The 27,971-nt window shown below is 44.1% G+C and overlaps 1 protein-coding gene across 4 annotated transcripts in view; it reads right to left on the bottom strand.

Annotated features, from left to right (window-relative positions):
• The window catches only part of numb (NUMB endocytic adaptor protein), an 80,181-nt gene that overhangs the window by 25,321 nt on the left and 26,889 nt on the right, over positions 1 to 27,971 (bottom strand). For all 4 annotated transcript variants that reach the window (XM_061744076.1, XM_061744073.1, XM_061744075.1 and 1 more), the window contains exons 2-3: positions 5,372 to 5,502; positions 418 to 492 (exon numbers count right to left, since the gene is read on the bottom strand). In XM_061744076.1, coding sequence (XP_061600060.1) covers positions 418 to 492; positions 5,372 to 5,497 — 201 coding nt within the window. In that variant the 5' untranslated portion in view covers positions 5,498 to 5,502. The remainder of the gene's footprint in view (positions 1 to 417; positions 493 to 5,371; positions 5,503 to 27,971) is intronic.

Consider the following 27,971-nt stretch of genomic DNA (forward strand, 5'->3'; position numbering starts at 1 on the left):
CGTTAAGCTTTAGAAAAAGATTAGAAACAGGAAGTGGAATCCTAAAGATCTCATCAGTTCCCGTCAGAGTTCCAGGTGGAACTGAAACCTGTCGGCGGTTCCACCACCTTTGGTGGCTCAGGGAGCCTCAGACTCTGGCCCCGCCACTAATGACATGCCCCGCCCACCCAGGACTAGCCCCACCCACTCCTGCCCGGCCCCGCCCACCCAGGACCTGGACCCGGTACGTGTCAGGGCCGGTTTGGCTGGAGCCCCTCACTGATAACTGGCAGCAACCAGGAAACATGACGTTCCATGAGGAAGGAAGGAAGGATGTAGAGGGATGAGGGATGAGGAGGCGTGGCCCCGCGGGGTGAGAGAGAGAGAGGGGGGTTTAGTTCCTGGAGAGTCAGGGTTCTAGTTCTAGTCTCCACCTACCGTCTTGAGCCGCTTCACGGCGTCCTCACAGATGTGCATCCCCCTGGACTCCTCCACCTCCACGTGGCCCAGGTACTGGTGAGAAGAGAGGGAGGTTAGAACCGGAACACATGACCCGGGTCCAGGTCCAGGTCTGAGACCCAGAACTGGACCAGGTACTGCAGAGAAGAGAGGGACGTTAGAGAGACCAGGACCCGGTACCAGGTCGAGGTCTGAGACCCCGGTGCCGTTAACGGACCAATCAGCAATCAGGAGAGAGAGAAGTTCAGCTGTGACTAACCCGACGGTTCAGTCCACTGGTTCTAAACCGGGGGTCTGCAGACCCCTAGTGGTCCGTGGTGGAACTGCAGAAGGTCCATGATAATAAAATGTATAAAAAAGATCCTCTGACATTTATAGAAATAGATTTTAAAAATGTGATAGAGACCTTTATCTACTTAAACTACAGAGCGTCACATGACTTTTTTCTCTTTTTCTCTTCTCCTTCCAATAATCATATCTACCTCATTCTGCTGCACCTTTCACTTTTTAAAAATTGTATATATGTTAATAAGAGCTGCCATTGTTTATTACCCATTTACCTATTTACTGAGAGGTAAAACTAGGTAAACTAGAGTGAGCGATAACAACTGAATCAAATTCCATGTCTTGTCTGACCTGACCTGGACAAATAAACATGATTCTGATTCACAAGTGGAATTCGTTGTATTTTAATAAGAAATCTTAAATCTTAAAGTTTGCGTCGTTGAAGGTCATACAAATGTAACACCATCTGCATCCGTCTAATTATAAGCCCCCTTAATTTCTTCAAAATGCTTTTATTATGAAATATTTGCAGCAAGCTGTCAGGGGAAACTCATTAACCTGCAAAGTTCAAGTTAGCGCTACAAATTGAAATAATGTTAAAAATAAAAACAAACAAAGATGAACACGACAAACAGTAACACAAAGAAGAAGTAGAAAAGAAGTAGAAAAGAAGTAGACGACGATTTGTATAAAATAAAAAGGCAGCTTGTTCAGGACATAGACGACTCAGCCTTCGGAAAAGAAAAAGAAAACAAACACGAAGAGAGACACATACACGGCCACATAGAAGAAACTGGACCAAAAACATTGACTTTGTTTTTTTGTACTGTTTCGTTTGTCTGTTTGTTTCATTTGTTTTAATAATAATAATGATAATGACTTGGATTTATATAGCGCCCTTACGTTTTCTAGTGTCCCCTCTTGTCCTGTACCTGTATGCGTTTTTGTTTTGCGCATTTGTATTGTTACCTGTTTTACATCAAATTAAAAAAAAGAGACTTTACAAAGAAGAATATATCACAAAATTTGCAGGGACCCCAAAAAGGTTGAGAACCACTGGTGTATTCTGTCCCTCCCTGACCGGAGGAAACCCGCAGGTTGGGGGGGTTCAGGTGTGAAAGCAGAACTTTGTGCCTTTAAACCTGAAAACAAACCGACTTTAAAACAGGTTCATGAACCGACTGCTGATGATGCAGAACTCCCCCCTGCTGCATCTTATCACTCAGTTCAAGGGCCAAAGGGAGGATGGTGGGGTAGTAGTGATGAGGGGGGCTGTGACCGGCGCCTGACCCCCCCGGGGCCCGGGCCTCCTCCTCCTCTGGGGCGTTCACCCCTGGATTGTTCCTGATCGGCTCAACTGGTTCCTCCGGCTCCCCGACACCTGAGCTCCTCCAGGCCCCGCCCCCTCATGACGAGGCCACGCCCCCTCCAGCCCCTCCCTCCCCAGAAGTTTGTGTTTACGTCCTCGTCCTCTCAGGGTCTCTCTCTATCTCCCCACGACGGTCAGGAAGCTCGCACGCCGGGGGGGTCGGGACGACCCGTCCGGGACACGCGGCGCCGACCTCGCCGTAAACCAAGAAACCGGGGGAGGAGAATTCAAAGTTTGTGGGTCAAATCTAAGACGACGAGTTGGCGTTTACGTCCCGACCAGTTCAGACCGGTTCAGTTCTGAGGTAAAGCAGGAAACCATGACTTTCAGAGTCTTTGGGGATGATGTAATTCCTGCTGGCGCGACGCCGCGGTGACGCGGTGACGACCTTGACGAGTGACGGAGACGCCGGCGGTGATGGATTCATCTGGTCCAAGATTCACGCCGTAACTCTCTCTCCCTCCTTCTCTCTCCCTCTCTCTCTCTTCCCCCTCTCCCTCTCTTGACCTCCTCAGAATCTATTGTCCAGGCCGTGCCGGACAGGAAGTCCTTGCCTTTTCCTTGCAGACGCCGTCACCCCCCAGCTATTTATAGAGCGTGACGAAACATCAGTCAGTGGAATCACAATACACTCCCCTTGTGCACACGCACGGAACCCTGGGATTCCCAGGGAGACGGATCTGAGGAGACGTGAGACGATGTGAGACAATCTGAGGAGATGAGAGGAGACGAGAGGAGACGGGAGGAGACGTTGCCGGCGGCAACGACATGGAAGCAGAAGCAGCAGCAGCAGCGGTGGTGGCGAGGAAGAGGCGAGACGAGCAGATGCAGGACAGACGTCTCACTGCAGCAGCGTCTTAGGCAGCATGGTAGGTTGCAGTCTCACAATGAAGCTGCAGCTGCAGGTCTCTCACGGACCAGAACCAGAACCTTTACAGGTACCGGGCCTGGAAACTTTAAACTTTATTTAGGAAGATGCTGAAAACTGGTGAACTAACGCTTGTGGTTCATGAGAGGAAGCAGGAACTAAGCAGGAGGTCAGGAGGAGGAAGTGGAGGAGGTGGAGGAGGTGGAGGAGAGACAGAGGACTCGTTTACAAACTTCATAAACAGCTTAACCTCACAGCCGAGACCAGACACATCAGAACCAGATCTGGATCTTGGACCCGTCTAGAACCCAGTTTCTGACTACCGCTCCAGAATGAGCCCAACAACAGGCTGGGATGTGGCATAGCGGGTCACCACCAGGGGCAGCACCTCACTCCTCCTGACCGTCCCAGGTCGATCCCCCGAAGCACCAGGTCCTGCCTGCAACCCCTGCAACGGTGGGCCCCTGCCTGACATTCTGTCCACGGATGTGGACAGGTACTGTACTCTGTGTCATCACTTCCTCCTCCGTGATCTAACCATCTAACTTTGATTGACAGGAGGTGGGCGTGTCCTTCTGGAGCAGCAGGGCGGGACTTCAGGAACCACGTGGTCTCTTCTTCCTGGTACTGGCTTGAACACGCCCACCTCCTTATTATTATCCTTATTATTACTATTATTACAGCTATTATTATTATTATCAGTGTTTCCCCTAGAATTTTTTTCAGGCCCGGTGGTACCACCAAAAAAATCCTAACCAGACGAGGCGCGTGGGACGGCATATTGGACATGTAGCAATATAACAAAGTTTACACTAAAAATCATTGTAGGCCTATATTGCTGAATGATATCACTTCAATGAAATAATTAGGCTTAATCTAACCTTTAACCAGAGTGTCATGGGCCTGAAAGGTCTGACCCATATGAGCATTGAGCACATCTTTTCTAGATATTTCAGAGGGATCTCTATGAAAACCCTCTGGTCCTCTTTTAACGGCTGCTTGTGCTGACGACATATGCCACAAAACAACCCTATTCACAATGAGATTATCAGTATCATATCAGTTGTAAATAATTTAAACATTGTAGAAGTTTTTTTTTTCCCGTTTTGTTATAACAGAGTTACATGCATTTGACTGGGGAAAAAATGAACCTTTAGTGGTTCTAGTGGAAAGACAATCTACTGTCTGTGTTATTTTCATCATTATTGCTTACAACCAAGGGCTGTATTTATGGTTATTAAGCGATTCGGGATCCCAGCCAGATGTTTAAATGCGTTGTTTTTTACTGGGTCACCAGTCGGACCGTTGTCAGCGACGGTAAAGGCTGATTTATGGTTCCGCGTACCCTACGCCGTACCCTACGGCGTAGGGTACGCGGCGACGCGCAACATACAGTGCGTGTCGCCGCGTACCCTACGCCGTAAGTCTGCGTTGGTGTAACACAGAACCATAAATCAGCCTAGACGCTCATACATGGCTGGCGCTAGGACCCCGCGGACGCCTGGTGTGTGGTCGGGCTGTGTTTTCCTTCACGCTTCCCTGCAGCGTCTCATGCAAACACAAACACGTACCTGCAGAAACATTTCTTTATATCATGTTGTCTGTTGCCCGCGATATTTTTTTCTTTTTTTGGCCGGCGCCATAGTTAGCTAGCTACAAACTCTATACATCCCATAATGTATAATAATATTCCCGCGCTCTCAGCAGCGTTACTAGCATCGTTACTAGGCAACGAAGCAGGTTGACTCACGTTGCAGAACAAAACAGCTGCAGAGGCTCCTAAACGTAAATGATCATTGATTTTTTTTTTAGGCCTGGCAGGGGGTCTCGTTGGCCTGGCGGCCCCGCCAGGCCTATATAATGGTAGGGGAAACACTGATTACTATTATTATTATTTTGTGTAACCTCATGATACTTCTTTTGTTCTTTTTGTATATTCTATTATGTTAAAAGGTGGGCAGTATAAGCTTTATGCTTCAAGCCCAGACCTTTTTGGTCAAAATAATCACCATGTTGACCAAAGAAAAATCTGTAAATGTTTGTTATCTTGCTTGTTGATTTTTATGCTTGTGATTGACCGAAATAAAGAGGAACTAACTAACTCCTGTCAATCAAAGTCACCCAGCTGCCAATCAAAAGTCCACGCCCACAATTGGATGTGGTCCAAAAATCCGGATCCGGGTCCTAAAAACTAACCAGAATCCCCCACTGGTGGAAAACGCACCTAGGTGGAGGGACTAGTGGACCCCCCCGGAGAGAGCCGGGCCTTGGACCCGGGTGTTGAGAGGAAGCGGACCGTTGCACTTCTGTTTGCACAACTGGAGGTTGTTGTTGCCAAAACCAGGAGAAGTTCTGCTTTCCCCAGAACCTGGCCGGTCTACCTGATCATGCGGTGCAGGAGCGACTCTCACCTTGACGGCGAAGCTGCACTTGCCGGCCCTCACCGCCTCCTCGTCCGTCTGCCACTGGTGCGGCCGGCTGGACTCGGGGACGTAGATGTCCTTCTTCCTCCGGAAGCTCTGCCGGAGCTTGTTCATGATCGCTGTAGGAGAGAAGAACCGGTTATTACCAGGACCAGGACTAGTCCAGACCCCCTAAACCCAGACCAGACCAGGGAGAGAGACATTCAGTACGTTTACATGCAGCAAAGACATCGTATTTCTGATTGTATCAGATAAACATCCAGAACCCAATCACTTGTCTGAGTTTACCTGCTGTTCAGAGAATGGGATAAATGTCCAGAGCATGGCTGACTCTGTGACGCTATGTGGCGCTGTAACCATGGTAACCATTTCAACAAAGAGCCACTTCCGGTTGACCTGTTTTGTTTGGCACCAACGTTACGCCTTCCGTATATTTTTCCACTTTATTTTGATCTGACTCCAGTTCCTGATGAAGCTTCTGCATCTCTTTCACAACCTTTTAAAAGGTGTTTAAACAACTATTGAACATGCGCCGTCTCCTTTCACTTCCGGGTGAAGGAATGAAGGAAGGAAGGAAACGCCCCAGAGTAAATTCTCCAGCTGCTCAGAGTGCAATATCCGATGTCTCCGTATACATGGCGTTAACATTCCAACTGTGAACGAGTTATCTAGGTGTTGCTATCCGATCATTAAATGTCCGAAGTAGATCGGATTGAGGTGTTTACATGCAGTTTAAAAGTCCGAACGATGTCTTATACGATCAGGAATCCGATTGAACTGCTGCTTGTAAACGAACTGACTATTTACCATTATAGTAATCAGATTACACCGTATATGAGCATCATTGAAAGGAACCTGATGCTTAATCAATCACAACGATGTGCAAATATTATTCATATATTTATTCAAACGAGGCCGTTATAAACACAAAACTGTAATTAAATACAGACACATGCAGACGCACCAAAACATTAAATCAGATGCAAAATACAAATAGTTTACAAAACTGTTCATTAACCAGAGGAAGAACTGCTGATCACCAGATTCTGTCACCTTGATGAAACGGACTCTCAGTTATCAGAGTCCGAGACCCAGAAACCCGAGACAAGACCAGGACCACAACAAAGTGGTCTGGAGAACTACAAGTCTAGAGACGGGTCAAACTGTGACGGCTCTTTTCAAGTCCAGACCTGATCCCAGACCTGATCCCAGACCTGATCCCAGACCTGATCCCAGACCTGATCCCAGACCTGATCCCAGACCTGATCCCAGACCTGATCCCAGACCTGCAGGACATCTTAACACATTTGAACAGAGACTGGAGTCCTCGTACAGGCGGCGCAGGTTCAAGTCCCGGTCTGCCCCCCCCACACCCCCGAACGTCCCCTACTTCACCAATAAAGGCCACAGAAATCTTTTAAAAAGTGAGTGAATCTCCCATCACCTCCACATCAACCTGCTGAAGGATCTAGCCTCTGAGAGGACGACAGCTCGGACCTGCGGCCGACCAAACCACCAACCGATCCACCGCCGGTCCTGCCGGTCCTTCACCGATCAATTAACCGATCAGGATCGGCCGATAATGCTCAAAATAGTTCAGAGCAGCTCGATCTGATGACATTTATAACAAACCACCGCCGGCGCGTTAATTAACATTAACATTCTGTATTGATCACTAGTATTTCCATATCTGGATTATTGTGTGGAAGTTTGGGGCAACACATATATAAGCAATTATATATATAAAAGCAATCAGGATACTTCACAATGTGGTTATAAGGATATAATAATTATAAGGTTATAAGGATCACACAAACACACTGTTTTTAAAGTCGCATGTGTTGAAATTCTGGGACATTGTCAAACTAAAAACTTTACAAATCATATTCAAAGCGAGAACTGATTCACTTCCAGGCAATTTACAGAAAATGTTTTGTGACAGGAGGGGGTTATAATTTAAGAGGAAAATGTAATTTAAAAAAACAATGTGTTTATTCTAAAAGGAAAAGCGTGTGTATCTCAGTTGTTGGAGTGGATCTATGGAATGGGTTGGGTGATGGGTTGAAGCAAATATATACATATATGTACAAATATAAACCCATTTAAAAAACGGTACAAAAAGGAAGTTCTGGGCAGTTATTTGATTGAGGAGTTATGTTAAGGAAAGATTGTGTTTGTTAGCTGGTTAGGTGCAAAGGCTCAACCAATGGGAAAATCTGTAGCCTAATAGGTAAATTAGCAGCTATTTATTATTAATATTGATGTTTAATTTATAATAGAGGTAACAAAGGGGCAGGGTTAAATACGTTTTAACTTTTTTTCCCTGTTTGTATTACGTTTTTGTTGTTGTTGCTTTTTTTCTGTATGTTTTGAATTTGTTTTAAAATTTTATATTTTTTTCCTTATGTGTTCAAAATGAACAATTCAATCAAAAATCAATCAATTCCCACATCCCAGACCCGGGTCTCTAGCAGGCAGACTCTACAGAGTATCAACACTGAAGTTTTACAACGTCCAAATAGGACAACAAACTTGCAGTTTGCAAAGCAGATTCCTGGAGGAGGAATGTTACTAAAGAATTTCAACACAACGAAGCTGATAAGACATTTGAAAGTTTCTCACTCAAAGGAGAATATTGAGTTTTCAAAGAAAGAGCAGGAGCTGCAGCATCAGCACTAACTCAGCTGTAACAGAGACCTAGAAACGACAGCAGCAACAGCAGGAAAACTACAGAACTACATGCTGAGGTAATGGATTCATAAGCCTTGATCATCAGCCGCCGAGTGGTAAATATGTCACTGATGAAATCAGAGCCAGACCAGACCAGGGGTCACCGACCCTGGCCCTGGACCGGTGTCCTGCGTGTTTTCTCTGCTTTAACACACCTGATTCTAATTAATCATCGTCATCAGCTCGTCATCCAGGTCTGCACAATTCTGTTAACGACACAGTCACTTTTATCACGGTGCAATGAAGCAGCGAAACCTGTAAAACATGCAGGACAGCGGCCCTGGAGGACCAGGATGTGTGGCCCCTGATTTACAGTCACATCCAACCCTCACTAACCCTCACTAACCGTCACTAACCGTCACTAACCCTCACTAACCCTCACTAACCCTCACTAACCCTCACTAACCCTCACTAACCCTCACTAACCCTCACTAACCCTCACTAACCCTCACTAACCGTCACTAACCGTCACTAACCCTCACTAACCCTCACTAACCCTCACTAACCCTCACTAACCCTCACTAACCCTCACTAACTCTCACTAACCCTCACTAACCCTCACTAACCCTCACTAACCCTCACTAACCCTCACTAACCCTCACTAACCCTCACTAACCCTCACTAACCCTCACTAACCCTCACTAACCCTCACTAACTCTCACTAACCCTCACTAACCCTCACTAACCCTCACTAACCCTCACTAACCCTCACTAACCCTCACTAACCCTCACTAACCCTCACTAACCCTCTCACTAACCCTCACTAACCCTCACTAACCCTCACTAACCCTCACTAACCCTCACTAACCCTCTCACTAACCCTCACTAACTCTCACTAACCCTCACTAACCCTCACTAACTCTCACTAACTCTCACTAACCCTCACTAACCCTCACTAACCCTCACTAACCCTCACTAACCCTCACTAACCCTCACTAACCCTCACTAACCCTCACTAACCCTCACTAACTCTCACTAACCCTCACTAACTCTCACTAACCCTCACTAACTCTCACTAACCCTCACTAACCCTCACTAACTCTCACTAACCCTCACTAACTCTCACTAACCCTCACTAACCCTCACTAACCCTCACTAACCCTCACTAACCCTCACTAACCCTCACTAACCCTCACTAACCCTCACTAACCCTCACTAACCCTCACTAACCCTCACTAACTCTCACTAACTCTCACTAACCCTCACTAACCCTCACTAACCCTCACTAACCCTCACTAACCCTCACTAACCCTCACTAACCCTCACTAACCCTCACTAACCCTCACTAACCCTCACTAACTCTCACTAACCCTCACTAACTCTCACTAACCCTCACTAACCCTCACTAACCCTCACTAACTCTCACTAACCCTCACTAACTCTCACTAACCCTCACTAACCCTCACTAACCCTCACTAACCCTCACTAACCCTCACTAACCCTCACTAACTCTCACTAACTCTCACTAACCCTCACTAACCCTCACTAACTCTCACTAACTCTCACTAACCCTCACTAACTCTCACTAACCCTCACTAACCCTCACTAACCCTCACTAACCCTCACTAACCCTCACTAACCCTCACTAACTCTCACTAACCCTCACTAACCCTCACTAACCCTCACTAACCCTCACTAACCCTCACTAACCCTCACTAACCCTCACTAACCCTCACTAACTCTCACTAACCCTCACTAACCCTCACTAACCCTCACTAACCCTCACTAACCCTCACTAACCCTCACTAACCCTCACTAACCCTCACTAACCCTCACTAACCGTCACTAACCCTCACTAACCCTCACTAACCCTCACTAACCCTCACTAACCGTCACTAACCCTCACTAACCCTCACTAACCCTCACTAACCCTCACTAACCCTCACCAGAACGACAGCCTTATCAGTCGCTTCACCAGGGACATCTGGAGTTCTGGTGTGAAGAGTTTCACTCTAGGGCTGGGCGATATATCGAGATTTTAATATATATCGATATATTTTCAAACACGATATGGTACGAGACAATATCGTTTATATCGATTTAAAAAAATGTAATTTTTTTTTTTATGATTTTGATATAGCTTATTTTGTGACAAATTGACTTGAATGTTTTATTTGAGATTTGCACAAATGTTTTGTTATTTGCACAACTGTCAACCTCAGTGGAAAAGTCTGCCTGTTACTGTCTACATTGTATTAATTACAGTGTATTTTAATCTAATTGTTATGCAGGAAAGGGATATTTGTTTTATTTTATTCAAGAAGCATTTTTATTCTATATATGCAGGCAGTTTATTTTTATTTCATTTGTTTTATACATGTTGATATTGTGCAGACCTCTGTTAATAAAGGAACCTGTGTGACATTTGGCACGAGGCTTTGTATTAAAACTGACTGTTTTTTTAAGGGTTTGCCTCAGAAAAAATGAAGCTAACAGAGATGCTAACAGAGATGCTAACAGAGAAGCTAACAGAGATGCTAACAGAGATGCTATGCTATAATGCTTTGGGGGAAACCCCAATTATGGCACAGAAAAAATATCGATATATATCGAGTATCAACATTCAGCTAGAAAATATCGAGATATGACTTTTGGTCCGTATCGCCCAGCCCTATTTCACTCACAAGAGTTTCCTGGGTCACATCACTAAAGCTTTCATAATTCAGTTTTATTTTTATAGTATTTTAAGATTTAAAACCTTTTTCCACAGGAAAACTAGGGTTTAGTTTACAACTTGCTGAGTCCAAGTCGTCTCTAAGAATCTCTAGAGTGAAATATCAGTCTGCAACAAAACAGTCAATTCATGATACTTTCTCATCTCCTAATTTTAACACCTAATAATAAGACGTCAGTGTTGTACATGAGAGAACAAAGTTGACGAATTTATGGATTTCAGGCTGTGATCGGTGATTGGCAGGTACTGCTCCTCTCATCTCATCTCAGTTTAAAGTCGAGCCTGAATTAAATCTGTTGTGACCTGATTAGTTTAAGAAACGCTCAGATTCTGCCGCCGACCTGCCAGGACACCAGAACCTTCAGGTCCAAAACCAACTCCAGCTGATAAAAGGAAGAAACACCAGAGAATTAACCATCATCCTGGTCCTGCTGCACGATAAAACATCTGAGGTCTAGTCCTCATAGTCGTCTCAATATCTATCGTTTCTGGGATCTAAGCGGGATAAAGATCAGAGCTGTTCTTTTCAAATGTTGTGTTTGAGTTTTAAAGACGTTTATCTGAAACACCGGAGCTCCAGATCTGCAGCAGCACCGCGGCGTCTCGGCTTCGGCGGAGGATTAAAGAAAAACAGCCAATTAAAAGCTGCTGATGGAAACCAGAAGTGAGCGGTGGGTTTACCCCCCCCCCCCCTGCCCGGTGTCAGGTCTGCCCGGGACTCTGGACCGGGAACCAGGACCAGGACCGGGAACCAGGACCAGGACCAGGACCCGCTGACCTCTGACCCCGACCACGTGACCGGCTCCTCGAACCGGCAACTTCTGAGCTGAGGAGGATCTGGGGGATTAAAAAGTCTCTAATCCTGGAGAGAGCCATTTCCCAGCATGCACTGCACCCTCGCCGCCGTACATATGCTGCCACTTAGCTGCATCAAACACGCCGATGACCCGAGCGGCGAAAGTGTAGCGGCTAATGTTCCTGAGGTGAAGCTCTTATCTGCCGGTCCTGAACGGGATCAAACCACTGATGTTCGGGGGGCGGGGCTACGTGATGACATCACGGGCTCCAGTTCTTCTTATACACACGGGTGATAAACAAAGATGAACTTTTTCATCTTCAAACTTTAAACCCTGGAAACGGGTCGGACTACGGTGAGAACCAGCGGTGGTTCCAGCTCCAGACCGGGTCACATGACCGGGGGGGGGGGGGGGGGGGACTGGACCAGGGGGGGACTGGGCCTGCAGCTTCACCGGGCTGGTGATCCGCAGCGCCGGGAAGTCACGCAGAAACAAACAACCTGACGCCTCCGCCGGTGTCACGCGCTAATTTAAGCTCAGTGTTTGGAAACAAGGAGTGAGGAGAGACCGGGATCATCGGATCCTCACATCCTCACATCCTCGTATCCCGGCTCCTCCAACACGCCGGTGTATTTAGGTCAAGTCGTGTTTGACTCACTGCAGCAAACACTGGCAGGTTCCAGAGAAAAGAAGAGCAGATCCATCTGCTGCAACCAATCAGAGGACCCGGTACCGCAGAATGTACCATGAATGTACATTGAAATCACCGTGAAACATCCATGAACGCACCACGAAAGATCCATGAATGTACATTGAAAGCCCCATGAAAGCACCACAAATGCACCGTAAAGAGCACGAGAAAGATCCATTAATGCACCACGAACGCACCATGAAAGATCCATGAATGCACCACGAATACACCATGAAAGATCCATGAATGCACCACGAATACACCATGAAAGATCCATGAATGCACCACGAAAGATCCATGAATGCACCACGAAAGATCCGTGAATGCACCACGAAAGATCCGTGAATGCACCACGAAAGATCCGTGAATGCACCACAAAAGATCCGTGAATGCACCACAAAAGATCCGTGAATGCACCACAAAAGATCCGTGAATGCACCACAAAAGATCCGTGAATGCACCACAAAAGATCCGTGAATGCACCACAAAAGATCCGTGAATGCACCACAAAAGATCCGTGAATGCACCACAAAAGATCCGTGAATGCACCACAAAAGATCCGTGAATGCACCACAAAAGATCCGTGAATGCACCACAAAAGATCCGTGAATGCACCACAAAAGATCCGTGAATGCACCACGAAAGATCCGTGAACGCACCACGAAAGCACCACAAATACACCATGAAAGATCCATTAATGCACCACGAAAGATCCATGAATGCACCACGAAAGATCCGTGAATGCACCACAAAAGATCCGTGAATGCACCACACGAAAGCACCACGAAAGATCCGTGAATGCACCACAAAAGATCCGTGAATGCACCACGAAAGATCCGTGAATGCACCACAAAAGATCCATGAAAGCACCACGAAACCACCACAAAAGCACCACGAATGCACCACGAATGCACCACGAAAGCACCACGAAAGCACCTTGAATGTACATTGAATGCACCATGAATGCAACATAAATGCACCATGAAAGATCCATGAATGCACCACCAACGCACCATGAAAGCCCCGTAAAGAGCACCGTGAATGCAACATGAATGCACCGCAAAAGCACCTTGAATGTACATGGAATGCACCATGATTGCATCATGAATGCACCATAAATGCACCATGAAAGATCCATGAATGCACCACGAATGAACTGCAAAACCACCATGGATGATGAATGTGGTAAATCCACCAGTCATCACACGTCTGTGTTTTGTTGACAGTGATCTGGTTCAGAGACCAGCGGGGAGACTCCAACACCCCCCTCCCTTATCCTCCCCTATCCCTCCCTCAGGGCTGCAGAGAGTATTTACATAATTACATTCATTTCCTGGTTTTTATTTAGCCAACAAATCAGAACAAACACCAGGGATGGTGTTAACAACAGTTCTGAGGGATGAGCTGCTCTGACTCTGCTCTCCGGTAGATGAGACTAACACACCGGCCCGGGGGTTAGATAATCTTCCTGACGTTTGCTCATCTCCTCGGCTTCTGATGGTTCATATCTGACTATTATCATATTAAATCAGGTCAGACTTGCTGCAGCTCCGACAGAGAAGGTGGAACAAGAGGAACTACGTGCTGGACTCATCACGAGACCGTCTGCAGGAAAACAAAAGCAGGAGCTTTGCAGAAGTGTTACAACCTAACCTGCTGATTCTTTTGGTCGGACAAGAATATTTAGGTTACCTGACTAATACCTGACATTAGTGGTGGGGGAAAAAAACAAAAACGATATTGCAATATATTGTTGCGCTCTCTGTATAAATAATCGATAAACTGACGGCAAATATGGATATTTAATTACAACACACATAATGGATTTACGTGGTTGTCACCGCACTATTGTTCATGCACTTTAATTAGTCCAGCTGTTCAGAGTTTACATTTACAAGCCTAGCAGGCAGTGAGGAAATATACACATGCACTTTCTTTGTACATTTTATAAAGTTTTGGCATTGAATAAATGCATAACTTCAGACGTTTTCCTTTTTATGGGTATTTTTCCTTTTTTCAGTCACATATCGTGATATATCGTTGATGAAATTTCTTACAATATATGGAATATCGTGGATATCGTGTATCGTGATATTATCGTTATCGTGGACCACATATCGCCACAGTATTGAATCGTGAGTCGCCCGTATCGTCCCACCCCTAATCTTTAACATTTCTTTTTCCCTACCTGACATGTTTCAGCGACTATTTAAATAAAATAAAAGATAAATTGGTGGAACACAATCACCATCCTGGGACTCTGATGAAGGCGGAACTAGTCGCTGAAACATGTCGGGTATTTAAAAACCTTAATATTCTTGTCCGACGAGAATCAGCAGGTTAGATTGTAAAGCCCTGGACCAAATTAACTTTATGAAATCACAAGCAAATTAAATCCCGTCAGACGTCGTTGCTGCTGGTGCTGGAGGAAGTTGTTTGAAAGCAAACGGCGACCCGTGAAGGAGCCGTTACCGGCGACCTGAGGCGGTGAGCTCTAACACTGCAAAAACTCAAAATCTTACCAGGAATATTTATCTTATTTCTAGTTAAAATGTCTCATTTCTAGTCAAGAAATCTAATTACACTTAAAACAAGAGTCATCACCAGAAAAATAACTTATTTGACAATTTTCACCTGTTTCAAGTAGATTTTCACTTGAAATAAGTAGAAAAATCTGCCAGTGGAACAAGATTTATCTTCTCATTACAAGCAAAAAAATCTTATTCCATTCCTTATTTTATCCTTATTTTAAGTGAAAATCTACTTGAAACAGGTGAAAATTGTCAAATAAGTTATTTTTCTGGTGATGACTCTTGTTTTAAGTGTAATGAGATGTCTTTTGACTAAAAATGAGACATTTTAACTAGAAATAAGACAAATATTGTTATTAAGATTTTGAGTTTTTGCAGTGTGTCGGGTATTTAAAATCCTAAATATTCTTGTCCGACGAAGAGAATCAGCAGCAGATAAAGCCATGGACCAAATTAACTTTATTAAACCAGAAGTGTTACATGTTTAAATGAGCAAATTAAATCCCCTCAGACGTCGTTGCTGGTGCTGGAGGAGGTTCTTTGAAAGCGAGCGCCGACCCGTGAAGGAGCCGGTACCGGCGACCTGAGGCGGCGAGGCCAAACAGAACTGGACCTGACAAACCGTCTACTCTGGATGAACCAGAACTGACTTTAACATGAACCAGGACAGAACTAGAGAGATTAAGGTTTTAAGGTGTTAAATCACCGTATGAGGGAAGAGCGAGGTGGTGACTCCACAGGAGGCTAATAACCACCGTTACCATGGTTACGTAACGTCTGCAGCTGAAATCAGTGCTTTGGACTGAAAACCTGAAGCCCGGTTCGGTGGTCCGGCGGTACCGGATCACCGGGTCCCGGGTCAGCTCGGAGGTTGAGGGTTGAGGGTTGAATTCCCCCGTCTGCAGCTGCAGAGATCTCTGGAACCTCATCCTGCCACGTTCAGCCTCCAGTAAATTACAAATACACAACACAAAGCTGCCCGTCGAGTCGACGATGGCTGCCTGCGAAGCGTCCATGTTCCATGTTGTTGTGTTTTTTTTTTCTTTCTTTTTTCTTCTTTTTTCTTCTCATTTCTTACAGGCACGCTCATGACTTAGCATGCCAATGCGGCTTGTACATCTTCGGTCACAGTGACAACACTTGAATGCTCCTAGGGTCCCGTCAGCAGTGGCCTCCCTCTGCGCATGACGACGTGCACGTTTAAGTGCGTTGTTTTGCTGCCTCAGATCGTCCATCTTTTTAAGGCCAGCATTTGTGGTGTTGTTCCAGCTGGAACGCTCCAAAGCCTCGAGTTGCCATGTGTCTGGTGAGATGTCACATTGCTTAAGAGTGCTCTTTAGCGTATCTTTCCATCGTAGGAGTGGGCGACCGACAGATCTTTTTCCTTTAGCAAGCTCTCCAAAGAGTACTTGTTTCGGGAGTCGGTTTTCAGGCATACGAGCAATGTGTCCTGCCCACCTTAGTTGTATCTTGGAGACAATGATCTCAATATCCATGGTATTGGCTCGAGTCAGAACTTCATCGTTAGTCACTCTCTGATGGTATGAGATGCGAAGGATTGCTCGTAGATGGCGTTGTTGGAGGCAGCGGAGACGTGTGATGTGACGACGGTATAGTGTCCACGGTTCGGCACCATAAAGAAGGGCTGACAACACAACAGCTTTATATACAGAGATTTTTGTGTCGACTTTGATGTCATGTGATGACCACAGGCGTTTCTATAGCCTGCAGAATGATGCACTCGCACAATGAATACGGTTTTCAAGCTCCTTGTCTATGGTGCAGTCACTTGATACAATACTTCCAAGGTATTTGAAGTTTTCTACCGTTGCGAGAGGAGTGTTGTTGATAGTGATTGGTAATGTCGATGGTGAATTGGAGAGATGCATGACCTCTGTTTTTGCTGTGTTGATGATAACACCGAAAGATCTTGTGGCAGCCGAGAAGCAGTCCATCATACGTTGGAGAGATTCTTCTGAATTGGCAACGAAAGCGCAGTCATCAGCGTATTGGAACTCTCTCATGAGTATCTGCAGGCATTTGGTACTGGATTGGAGGCGACGAAGGTTGTACAGTTAGCCATCCATCCTGAAGCGGAGGTAAATGCCATCCTCAGGTGTTTCTAAAAAGGCATTTGTGAAGAGAGCTGCTGCAAAAAGTGAGAAAAGTGTGGGAGCAAGTAAGTAAGCTCCAGTAAATTACAAATACACAACACAAAGCACAGTAAATTACAAATATGAGAACATAAACTACTAATAAACTATGAAAGGATCAGAGAGGAGAAGATGAGACAGTAAAAGAGAGAAAAAGACTAGAAAGAATGTAAAAACAGAGAGGAGGAGGAGGAGGAAGAGAGGGGGGTATTTGAATAATCTCTCCAGGAATGGAAAACTGATTAATCCTGAGAGAAGGATCCTCGGGGCGAGAGAGGAGAGGGGAGAGGGAGAGAGATAAATAAAGATAGAGATAAAGATAGATAGAGATATATATAAAGATAGACAGAGATATACAGGACTGTCTCAGAAAATTAGAATATTGTGATAAAGTTCTTTATTTTCTGTAATGCAATTAAAAAAACTAAAATGTCATACATTCTGGATTCATTACAAATCAACTGAAATATTACAAGCCTTTTATTATTTTAATATTGCTGATTATGGTTTACAGTTTAAGATTAAGATTCCCAGAATATTCTAATTTTTTGAGATAGGATATTTGAGTTTTCTTAAACTGTAAACCATGATCAGCAATGTTAAAATAATAAAAAGTTTGCAATATTTCAGTTGATTTGTAATGAATCCAGAATGTATGACATTTTTGTTTTTGTAATTGCCTTACAGAAAATCACAATATTCTAATTTTCTGAGACAGTCCTGTAAATAAAGAGAGAGACAGAGAGCGATAGATATATATAACTTGGTTCATACACATTTTAACCAACAAACTTCCATGACTTGGCAGCAAGTTTCCATGACTACACATGACCTCTAAAACAATGTATGAATGAAATATAGGAATAAAACTATGTCAAAAGTCACCACAGTGAAGATCTAATGACAATTATGGTTTTATACAAACTAAACATTTGTTTAAACTAACACTGATATACCAGCAATATGTTGTATAGTAATCTAATATTGTACATTCACATTAAAGAACAAATAACTTTAAAATTCACGAGGCATAAATGTTTCTGAGGTAATAGGGTCTGAAAAATGAATAAGCACTTTGATATGAAATATTTATTGATCAATTTTAAATCTACCTTATAGGCTGTTATTACTAAATGTTATCATTAAGTGAGAAAAATAAATTCCATGACTTTTCCAAAATGTTTGGTGTGAACTGGTGTTTCCAAAACTTTTCCAGGCCTTGAAAATGATATTTTGAAATTCCATGACTTTTTCAGGTTTTATATATATATATATATATATATATATATATATATATATATATAAATACATATAAATAAAAATAGAGAGAGAGAGATGCCGCTACGCCGCTCGCCCCTCACAGAGAGAAAGAGGGAGAGAGAGAGAGAGAGAGCAGATAAAGGTCCGATGGACGAGTGACGTCGTCGCTCGCGGCGGTTATTGATTAACCAGCAGTCAAATATTGGTGTTCAAGGTTCAAGAACGAGGGGGAGCGGCTGCTGCTGCTGCTGCTGCTGCTGCTGCTGCCTGGCTCAGCGGCTCAGCGGCAACATGTGGTGCATTCTGGGTCCACCCCGCAGTGGTGCATTCTGGGTCGACCCCGCAGTGATGCATTCTGGGTCCACCCCGCAGTGGTGCATTCTGGGTCCACCCCGCAGTGGTGCATTCTGGGTCACCAGCACGCAGCTAGTTTATCTCACCACACAGATGTTATCTAACGTTACATCACCGTCAACGCTCCTGCATCATCATGACTGATCAAACCCCCGCCGGAAACAAACTTCTGTGTTACGACTGACCCTTTATCAGCCTCTATTACAACACAAGTTTTCTCTAGCCGTCTCTAGAATAGTGTAGTTTTTATCCAAGTATCCACATGTAAATCACTGGATTCAATCTCAATCAATCATATTAGAAATAAACGTAATGGTTTATATAAACTCCCCTGGCGTGGTACAGAAACACCCACCCCCCCCGGGTCGTCATGGAGACCAAAGAGGTTTTTGATCCAGACTGTAAATACATGTATTTCTGCTCTAAAGGTTCAACACGCAGGTCCATGGAGCTGCTGTAGGATATTCATCCATCTATTCATCCATCATCCATCCATGATCCATCCATGATCCATCCATCCATCCATCCATCCATCCATCCAGCCATCTATTCATCCATCTATTCATCTATTCATCCATCCATCCATCCATCCATGATCCATCCATCCATCCATCCATCCATCCATCCATCTATTTATCCATCATCCATCCATCCATCCATCCATCCATCCATCCATCTATTTATCCATCATCCATCCATCATCCATCCATCCTCTTGAGTGGGACGGCTTCCCAGAATGCTTCACACTACGGGAAACATCACAAGGGTTTTGTCCAGGTCTTCTTATGCATGACTAGGCCTGTGTTGAAAAAATCGATTCTCCGATTTTAAATCGATTCTCATATTAATTCCTAAAAATCGATTCATATGTCTAAAGATCAATTTAAAAAAAAAAAAAAAAAATTATTATTTTTTTTTTTTTTCATCATTACAACTTTTGGTATTTTTTTGTTTATGCCCAAAAAAGGAATGTTTTGTTGGACACGAGAATAACTGGTGCCATGTTTTTGCCTTTAAATATGTTTAAAGGTATGAAAACATTAAAGTTTTCAGTTATAATTGCATAAATTGTCTATAATTCTTTGCTTTATAAACTGTCTCGGGGTTACTTTTGCAAAAAATGCTAAAAACCAAATTTCTCATAAATGGGGAAGAAATAAAAAAAATATGCTGCCCTGGATCTGTTTGATAATTCTGACCCACGATGTTTCTGTTTCAGTTCTATCAGCATTCTGGGAGCTGATTGGTCCTTACAGCATCATTAGCTGCAATACTTGCTGTTGAATCTCAATATAATACTAGTATTAATATGTTGCAGAACTACAGTCATATCATTCATGCAACAGCTCAAAAAACTGTTTTAATAACAGTAACCCAAATCAATATCGGATCGAATCGGATCGTGATAATCGATTCTGAATCTTAAGAATCGAATGGATTCTTGACATTTGAACCGATCCCCAGCCTTATGCATGACGGTAAAGTAGCTTTAGTGAGGAAGCCACGGAGGAAGGAAGTGGTGGGAATCGGACCACCGGCTCCTGTTAGCTCTGCTGACAGGCTGCTGGCCGACCCGGGCTCGACCCCGCGGCCCCGGGCAGGACCCGGTTTCCTGGTCACATGACCGGCCGGGGCACCGGGGCAGAACCAGCATCCTCCTCGGGGCCACAGGGGCCTCCAGGAGGATTTATGGTCTCAACCTAAAACTACATTTATGACCCGTTCCTCCACAGCGGTTGCCGGGGGAGACGGTAACTCAGACACAGCAGTTGCCGGGGGAGACGGTACGGTACCGGCAGTGTTGGACAGTAACGGAGTAAATTTACTTGAGTACTGTACTTAAGTACATATCCAGAGGATTTGTACTTTACTTGAGTATTAGATTTCTTTGGTACTTATTACTCTTACTTGAATACATTTCCAAGACAAATATTTTTACTTTTACTCGAGTAAATTTCTAGGAAGGCTGAAAAGTACTCGTTACTTTCAGGTCTGCTCTTTTTTCTTCTTCCCTAAAATCCTATTGGACACAAGCTGTTTTTGTCAAAGGAGGAGACCTATCACAGTGCACGCTCTCAGACAGACATTGGGAGACAGTTTGTTCTGCTCTATATTGCTATATTGTACCGGTACATGTCCTTCCTGTAAAGTTAAGTGACTTCAACATTAAGTTATTGAAAGCAGAGATGTAGTGTTTTGTAAAGCAGTGGTCTTTGAGGGGGATCCAGACTTAGTTGGATGGTGCAGGTTCATTTGGTTTCAGTTCATGATAGTTAATAAACTCTGCATCATCTGCTGCCCTCTTATGATCCCATTCATTTGATTTGTTTTTGGTGTTTCTGCAGGTTTTATATAACATTGTGCAGCTGGTTTCAAAGAGTTAATTCTCAGAAACAAGAGTTAAAAGATCCTTAAATTAATTTAGAAAAAATACAGCAATTTACTGAAGAAATTTACTCTTACTCTTACTTTTACTTAAAGTAAATTTAAAAGCATTTACTTTTGGATACTTAAGTACCTTTAAAAGCAAGTACTTTTCTACTCTTACTCGAGTAATATTTTGACTGAGCTACTTTTACTTGTAACAGAGTAAATTTTGACCAGTAGTATTTGTACTCTTACTCAAGTACTGGGGTCGAGTACTCTGTCCACCTCTGGGTACGGGTCCATCAGACCTGCGGCAGCTTTGATGAACCGGTCCTGGACTCCATTCATCCCGGTTCCCTCCAGGGCAGCTGAGCATTACGGTGCCGACACGTCTCTATTATGAAGCTTTAGTGTCGTTCACACACACACACACACACACACACACACACACACACACACACACACACACACACACACACACACACACACACACACACACACACACACACACACACACACACACACACACACACACACACACACACACACACACACACACACACACACACACACACACACACACACACACACACACACACACACACACACACACACACTTGTGCAGCGGCGCTGACCCGGAGAAGCTCTGCAGATGTTACTGATTCACCTGGACTGGTTAATAAGTGATTTATTAACGGCAGCAGAAGGAGAACGGCGGTCCACGACCCGGTTTATGGCTCTGGGTTCTGATCAAACCCCAGATAAGAACCTGGTCCAGGACCAGAGTGGACCATGAACGTCTAAACCTGGTTCAGCTACGACGGACAAACATCCGGTTTTGGTCAGGGACTGGTCCAGTTCCTGGTCCAGTTCCTGGTCCAGGGACTGGTCCAGGGACTGGGTCAGGAACTGGTCCAGTTCCTGGTCCAGTTCCTGGTCCAGTTCCTGGTCCAGTTCCTGGTCCAGTTCCTGGTCCAGTTCCTGGTCCAGGTCCTGGTCCAGGTCCGGGCCGGGCCCCCGGGTTAATCACAAGGCAGCTTTACGACGCAGGTCTTTAATCCCTCGGGGAGCAAACGTGCACTCAAAACTTTATTAAAGGGGACTATTATTGCATCTAATCCCTATTTTAAACAGACCTTAAATGTCTTAAAAACAAGCTTTTGATTGTTTTTGCTAAATAAATTAGAAATTCAGCCTCTGAGCCATGTCTTTATCTTCCCATTCTCTAACCTCATTATCTATGCAGGATTCTGAGTGGGCGGGGCTATGATAATGAGGCTCTGTGCTGATTGGCTGCCTGAATGACGCGTAGCAGGGGAGGGAACAAAGCAAGTTTTTACAAGCAACAACAAGCAAAAGAGCAATTTGCATGTCTAGCTGGAACAGACGCCATCGCGATGCACCAATGGTGGAAGCTCCGGCCGGCGAAGTTAGTTGTTAGTGGTTTCATGTATCGCTCCTGTCGTTACGTAACTTTGGGGATCAGAATCTTATTGGCTCGTAGATCCACATCACACTGGACGATCATCCGGGCGGCTGTACAGACTCTGCAGAATCTGGTTGTTTCCTCCTTCTCTGAGTTGCTGAGGGGAGACCACTTTATATATGTTAAAGGGGACCTATTATGAAAAACACGTTTTTTCTTGTTTTAACATATATAAAGTGGTCTCCCATCACCCTGCCAACACAGAAAAGATGATACCCCATGAAAATCTGCAAGGTCTGCTCCCCCCCACCTTACAGAGTCCTCCAGTGTCATGTGGTTTCTGTGAGCCGTTTGGATTTGTGCATTTTCTTTACGTCACCAAAATGCAAACCACGCCCTCGGTCTCCTCCGCTGCTGAAACCACGCCCACTACCAGCTCTGTCCGCCCGCTCGAGCTTCAGCCATTGTTCAGCAGCGGTGACTGTTTTCCACCGGTTTCAGCAGCGAGGGAGAGTGGAAATGAGGTTTTGCATCGACATTTACCCTTATAAAAGGATCAGATCCCACAGCACGGACCCGGTAACTGCACACGAGTCAGCGGTAAGTTCCTTTTTTTTATGTCATTTATATTTGTATGATCTTTGCATGGGCTAAGTATTTAACTTAGCTCCGGAGCACCGGGGCTCCTCACCAGACTGGACCGTCGAGGAACTCCGGGTTCGGAGCTCTGAACCTGGAGTTCCGAACCCGAGCCGCCGGCTCCGGGGGAACCGGCTCCCCGGAGCCGGCGGCTCTATTAGTACCGTAATACATTTTTCTTCTGTGGTTTCAGATCTTTCAAGCACCTGGAGCTGTTCACATTCAGAAGACGCGCGGTCCTTCCTTGAGCCAGCAATAGTGCATACATTTTATTTATATATTTTAACAATAAAGTTGCCATTTGTGAAAATTCAGTGTTGTGATTTCTTTACAGTTAACAGGATTAATTTGTCTTGTAACATAAGAAGTGAAATGATGAGGAATTGGAGTAAATAACCGTGGTGTAACTGTTTAGAATTAAATTTATGATTTATGGTTCCGCGTTACACCAACGCAGAGCCTACGGCGTAGGGTACGCGTTGATTTAACGCAGAACCGGGGACACGCTTTGCTACGCAGCAGCTGCACTTCTGCCTGGAGCGAGGCTTTTTCCCCTCCCCTGCTACACGTCATTCAAGCAGCCAATCAGCGCAGAGCCTCATTATCATACCCCCCCCTTCCCTTAGAATGAAACACAGAAAAAGAGGTTAGAAGCGGTAAAACTAGTGACAGGGCCCACAGGCTGAATTTCTGATTTATGTAGAAAAAACAAGCTTTAGATTGTTTTTAAGACATTCAAGGCCTGTTTAAAATATACATTAAATGCCATAATAGGTCTCCTTTAAAGCAAGAAAAAACCTGGTTTTCAGAATACGTCCCCTTTAAAGGGCCGGTGTCCTATGGGGTCCATGTTCATTCACATGTTGTCGTTGTTGTTGTTGTTGCTCTAAATGCTGAGCAGCTTTTTTCAAAATGTAAGACGTGCAATAATCAGACTACTACTGTCATTTAGCAGACGCTTTTATCCAAGGCAACTTACATCTGGAGCAATTATGGTGAAGGCCTTGCTCAGGGGCCCCAGGTGGTTCATCTTGGTTTTCATTCTGGGGCTTGAAACTGGGTCCTCCAGACCTGAACCCACCTCTGTTACCACTAGAATACCACCCCCCACAGTCATCCCTTGTCTCAGAATCCAGAATCTAGAGTCCAAAAACCCAGAGTCCAGAATCTAGAATCCAGAATCCCAACCATCCAGAGTCCAGAATCCAGAAACCCAGAATCCAGACCGTCCAGCTCTTCTCTGCAACCAGGAAGTCAAAACAGATTTCAGAGCTTCATCATCTACAGCAGGGGGGTCAAACTCATTTCACTTGGCGGGCCGGATTTGACCAATTTTTTTTTCTCGCGGGCTCAAAATTAAAAAAACTGTGCAGAAAATGTTTTCTCTAATTCTTTTCTTTTTACTATTGTTATCTAATCCAATATCAATTTAGTTAATTTTAAAGGAAATATGCACTTTGTTTACACTCTAATTATGTAAAATATATTTCTTCAGGATCTTTTCTTGAAATTCCTCGTTTTTTTTTCAAATTATGTAAGATACTTTTAATATAATTTTACAAAGATAAACAGAAACAAGTATGTTGTTCTTTATATTTTGCTTTTTATAGGAAATTTAATTAAAAGCTAAATCTTTCTTATAAAAATTGGCGCGGATATTTACGCCAGTGTGCCGAAAAAGTCAGCACTTCTTTTTTAACTGTTTTACTTTGTCACTATCCTCGTATTCAAAACTGAAATTCTCCGAATAAATATCTTCTATCATCTTTTTTAGCAGTGATATTTTTCCTGCGAAAATATATAATAGTAGTCAGTTAATAAAAATAAACGACCGTCTACAAAGAAATAAAATCAGCAAATGCATTCTAGAAAACTAAAAAAATGTCAAACTGCTCTCTTTGTGGAATAACGATGGATTTGTAAAGAAATATATTATCGGATATGCTGCGATTCATGGCAATTATTTATGCCTTCCTTTTTAGTAAATTAACATTTCGTTTTTTTTGCGTTGGAAACTTCTCGCGGGCCGCATGAAAACCTCTCTCGGGTAGGAATGGGCGATATTTTACCGTTCATGATAAACCGTCAAAAAAATTCCCCACGGTAAGAATTTGTATCTCGCGGTAAAAATGATAAATTCCCTTTGATGACGTTTTTGTGTAAAACTGATTTATGGTTCTGTGTTAAATCCACGCACAACGTACAGGAAGGAAGGAAGAAAGGAAGAAAGGAAGAAAGAAAGAAAGAAAGAAAGAAAGAAAGAAAGAAAGAAAGAAAGAAAGAAAGAAAGAAAGAAAGAAAGAAAGAAAGAAAGAAAGAAAGAAAGAAAGAAAGAAAGAAAGAAAGAAAGAAAGAAAGAAAGAAAGAAAGAAAGAAAGAAAGAAAGAAAGAAAGAAAGAAAGAAAGAAAGAAAGAAAGAAAGAAAGAAAGAAAGAAAGAAAGAAAGAAAGAAAGAAAGAAAGAAAGAAAGAAAGAAAGAAAGAAAGAAAGAAAGAAAGAAAGAAAGAAAGAAAGAAAGAAAGAAAGAAAGAAAGAAAGAAAGAAAGAAAGAAAGAAAGAAAGAAAGAAAGAAAGAAAGAAAGAAAGAAAGAAAGAAAGAAAGAAAGAAAGAAAGAAAGAAAGAAAGAAAGAAAGAAAGAAAGAAAGAAAGAAAGAAAGAAAGAAAGAAAGAAAGAAAGAAAGAAAGAAAGAAAGAAAGAAAGAAAGAAAGAAAGAAAGAAAGAAAGAAAGAAAGAAAGAAAGAAAGAAAGAAAGAAAGAAAGAAAGAAAGAAAGAAAGAAAGAAAGAAAGAAAGAAAGAAAGAAAGAAAGAAAGAAAGAAAGAAAGAAAGAAAGAAAGATACATTCATGTCATTACAGTTTTACAGATTAACTCATTTTATTGGTTTTTATCAATTCAATGTAATTGGTGTAGTTTAGTATTTAGTATCTTTTACAGCAGTGATTTGGCTCCAAAGACTGAATGTGGTGATAGATTTATAGTTAAAAAGGTGGAGTTGAATTGGTATTTCTTTTATCGTCATTTTTATCGTTATCGGGATAAATGCCAGAAATTATCGTGATACATTTTTTAGTCCATACCGCCCATCCCTACTCTCGGGCCGCACATTTGACACCCCTGACCTACAGGATCAGTGTCACCCGGGGAGTTTGAAACCTGGAGGTCACATGACTGAAGTGTGATGGGGGGAGGGTGGGGGGTTGCCGGGTCACATGACTCCTGAGTTTAACCCTAACCTGATCTTCCTGCATCAGAACTAAAACCTTTAAACATCTCAGATCAAAGGAAACGCCGCGGCGTGCAGGAGCTCGTGAGCCAGGCCCGACTAGTCGAGCCCCGCGGCCTCGGAGAGCTGGAAACCACCAGGACACAATCAGCTGGGACCTTTGATCGGCCGGACTAATTACCGCAGGATAACTGGGGTGGGGGGCCCCTGAGGGCCGGCCAGGATTCTGGAGGACCCAACGGGCCAGCGGCCAGCAGGGGCCCAACGGACCAGCGGCCAGCAGGGCGGAGCTAAACACCGCCGGTGGCCCGGTCCATCTGCAGGATGGACTGAAGCAGAAACACTCGGAGTGACATTTCCAACAAACTGCTGACCTTTCAGACGAGAGACGAGAGACGAGGAGCAGCGGTGATTAAAAACTAGAAGAAGAAAAAAGGAAAAGAGAAGGAGGGGGAGAGAGAGAGAGAGAGAGAGAGAGAGAGAGAGAGAGAGAGAGAGAGAGAGAGAGAGAGAGAGAGAGAGAGAGAGAGAGAGAGAGAGAGAGAGAGAGACCTCATTAATGACTGTCTCTTTCTCGTGTCGTTGGAAACTCTCAGCTCAATTATCGATGGGACAAAAGCTCCGGCTCGGCTGTCGTTTACGCCTCCTGGTCAACAACAACAACAACAACAACAACAGTGGGGACCCCGGTCCCCCCGGGTCCCCCCGGTCCCCCCGGGTCCCCCCGGGTCCCCCCGGGTCCACCTGGTCCCCCCCGGTCCCCCCGGGTCCCCCCGATCAGAACCGGCTCCTTCAGAACCAGCAGAACCCGGACTCTCCTGCTCCTAATCCAGTTATCTAACCGACACACAGCAGCCGGGGGAATGTGAGGAGGCTCGGCCCGGTTACCGGTTACACAACCACCAGAACCAGGGAGGGGGGGGGGGGGGTCTAAACGGGCCGGGCCAAACGGGTCGGGGGGAGGCCCGTTTGGCCCGGGGCCCGAATGGGCCAGGGCTGTGTAAGAAGAAGTGGACCAGCCCGGCGTGGAGCATGGTTTTATTTCTCTACGGTGTCGTATTAACACCAACACTCTGCTCTGAGTAATATGAATATATAAATAAACACATAAATAAATAAACAACCAAACAAGGGTGTTTGGGACCAGATGACTTGGGGAAACGACATCTCTTGCCCAATTTGGGCCCGAATCCTGCCAGACCGACCCAGAACTATTCAATTCAATTCAATTTTATTTATATAGCGTCTAATACAACAGATGTCTCTAGATGCTTTCCAGAGATCCAGAACATAAACAGTAGGGATGGGCGGTATGGACTAAAAAATGTATCGCAATAATTTCTGGCATTTATCCTGATAACGATAAAAATGACGATAAAAAAAATACCAATTCAACTCCACCTTTGTAACTATAAATCTATCACCACATTCAGTCTTTGGAGCCAAATCACTGCTCTAAAAGATACTAAATACTAAACTACACCAATTACATTTAATTAATAAAAACCAATTAAATTAGGACACGTGTACTGCAAAACTCAAATGAAACAAGTTTGAAATGTAAGAACAGATTCAACATTTATTCAAACTGTATGGCTTAAACAGTGGGATAACAGTGCAAACAGCAAAAGTAACATTGTCCTTCAAGTTTTCTTAGCTTATAAAATCACAGATTAGAAAAAAAATACAACCTGATAAAGAAACAGGACAAATAAATAAAAGCCATCCTTTGCACTCACT

This window comes from Cololabis saira, chromosome 16 (assembly GCF_033807715.1).
Source record: "Cololabis saira isolate AMF1-May2022 chromosome 16, fColSai1.1, whole genome shotgun sequence".
Taxonomy (NCBI): Eukaryota; Metazoa; Chordata; class Actinopteri; order Beloniformes; family Belonidae; genus Cololabis; species Cololabis saira.